This window comes from Bison bison, unplaced genomic scaffold (genome assembly GCF_000754665.1).
Source record: "Bison bison bison isolate TAMUID 2011002044 unplaced genomic scaffold, Bison_UMD1.0 scf7180017858439, whole genome shotgun sequence".
NCBI lineage: Eukaryota > Metazoa > Chordata > Mammalia > Artiodactyla > Bovidae > Bison > Bison bison.
In genome coordinates this window covers 4,553-5,382 of record NW_011489011.1, presented here as the reverse complement: position 1 = coordinate 5,382, position 830 = coordinate 4,553, and the positions used below count along the sequence as shown (strand labels likewise).

The 830-nt window shown below is 49.2% G+C and overlaps 1 protein-coding gene across 1 annotated transcript in view; it reads left to right on the top strand.

Moving 5' to 3' along the window:
• Window positions 1–606: 606 nt before the first annotated feature.
• Window positions 607–830, top strand: part of LOC105005447 (killer cell immunoglobulin-like receptor 2DL4) — a gene marked incomplete at both ends in the record, with an annotated part of 4,679 nt that continues 4,455 nt past the window's right edge. Inside the window, one exon of the mRNA XM_010863451.1 lies at window positions 607–816. Coding sequence (XP_010861753.1) covers window positions 607–816 — 210 coding nt within the window. The remainder of the gene's footprint in view (window positions 817–830) is intronic.

Sequence of the window (830 nt, the reverse complement as noted above, 5' to 3'; positions counted from 1 at the left end):
CAGGCTCCTCTGTCCATGGGATTCTCCAGGCCAGAATACTGGATGGGGTTGCCATTTGCTTCTCCAGGCAATCTCCCCTACCTGGAGACTGAACCCTGCTCTCCTGCCTTGCAGGAAGTTTCTTTACCATTTGAGTTACAACAAATCCAACAGGGAAGCCCTCTCCCTTCTTTTCCATGCATCAGTTTTATTGTGGTGTTTTCTTTTGCCTGCATTGCACAGCGTGCAGGATCTCAGTTCCATGATTAGGGATTCAACCTGGGCCCTTGGCAGAGAAAGTGCTGAGTCCTAATGACCGGACCACCCAGGAATCCCCAGTGTTTTGTGTTCTGAGAGAGTTTTCAACATTTTGTCAACCCAAGGAGTTCTTCTTGTCCTGATAAGAATCACTGCTGAGAATCATATTCTTAGAATCTCCGTGATGTCTGTCCTGGGATGACTGTGTCTCTGTCTGCCTCCAAGCCCCAGGTGTCCTTGAGTATCAGGGTGATGCACTTTAGGGTTGATGCCTTGGAAGAATTGAAGGGGAAGCACTCCAACAAGATCAGTGGGGAGAGGGGACCATTCCTATTTTCCTCTCAAAACCTGTGCCTCCTTCTCTCCTAGGTGAATATGACAAGCCCTCTTTGTCAGCCTGGCCAAGGCCCATGGTTCCCTTAGGACAGACTGTGACTCTTCAGTGTCACTTCCATTCTCCACTTAAGAGATTCAGACTGTTCAAAACAGATGGGGCCAGTTTGCCTGAGCTCCATGGAAATCATTTCAACACCTTCACCCTTGGCCCGGTGACAAGAGAACATGCCTGGTCCTACACGTGTTCTGGATTCTCC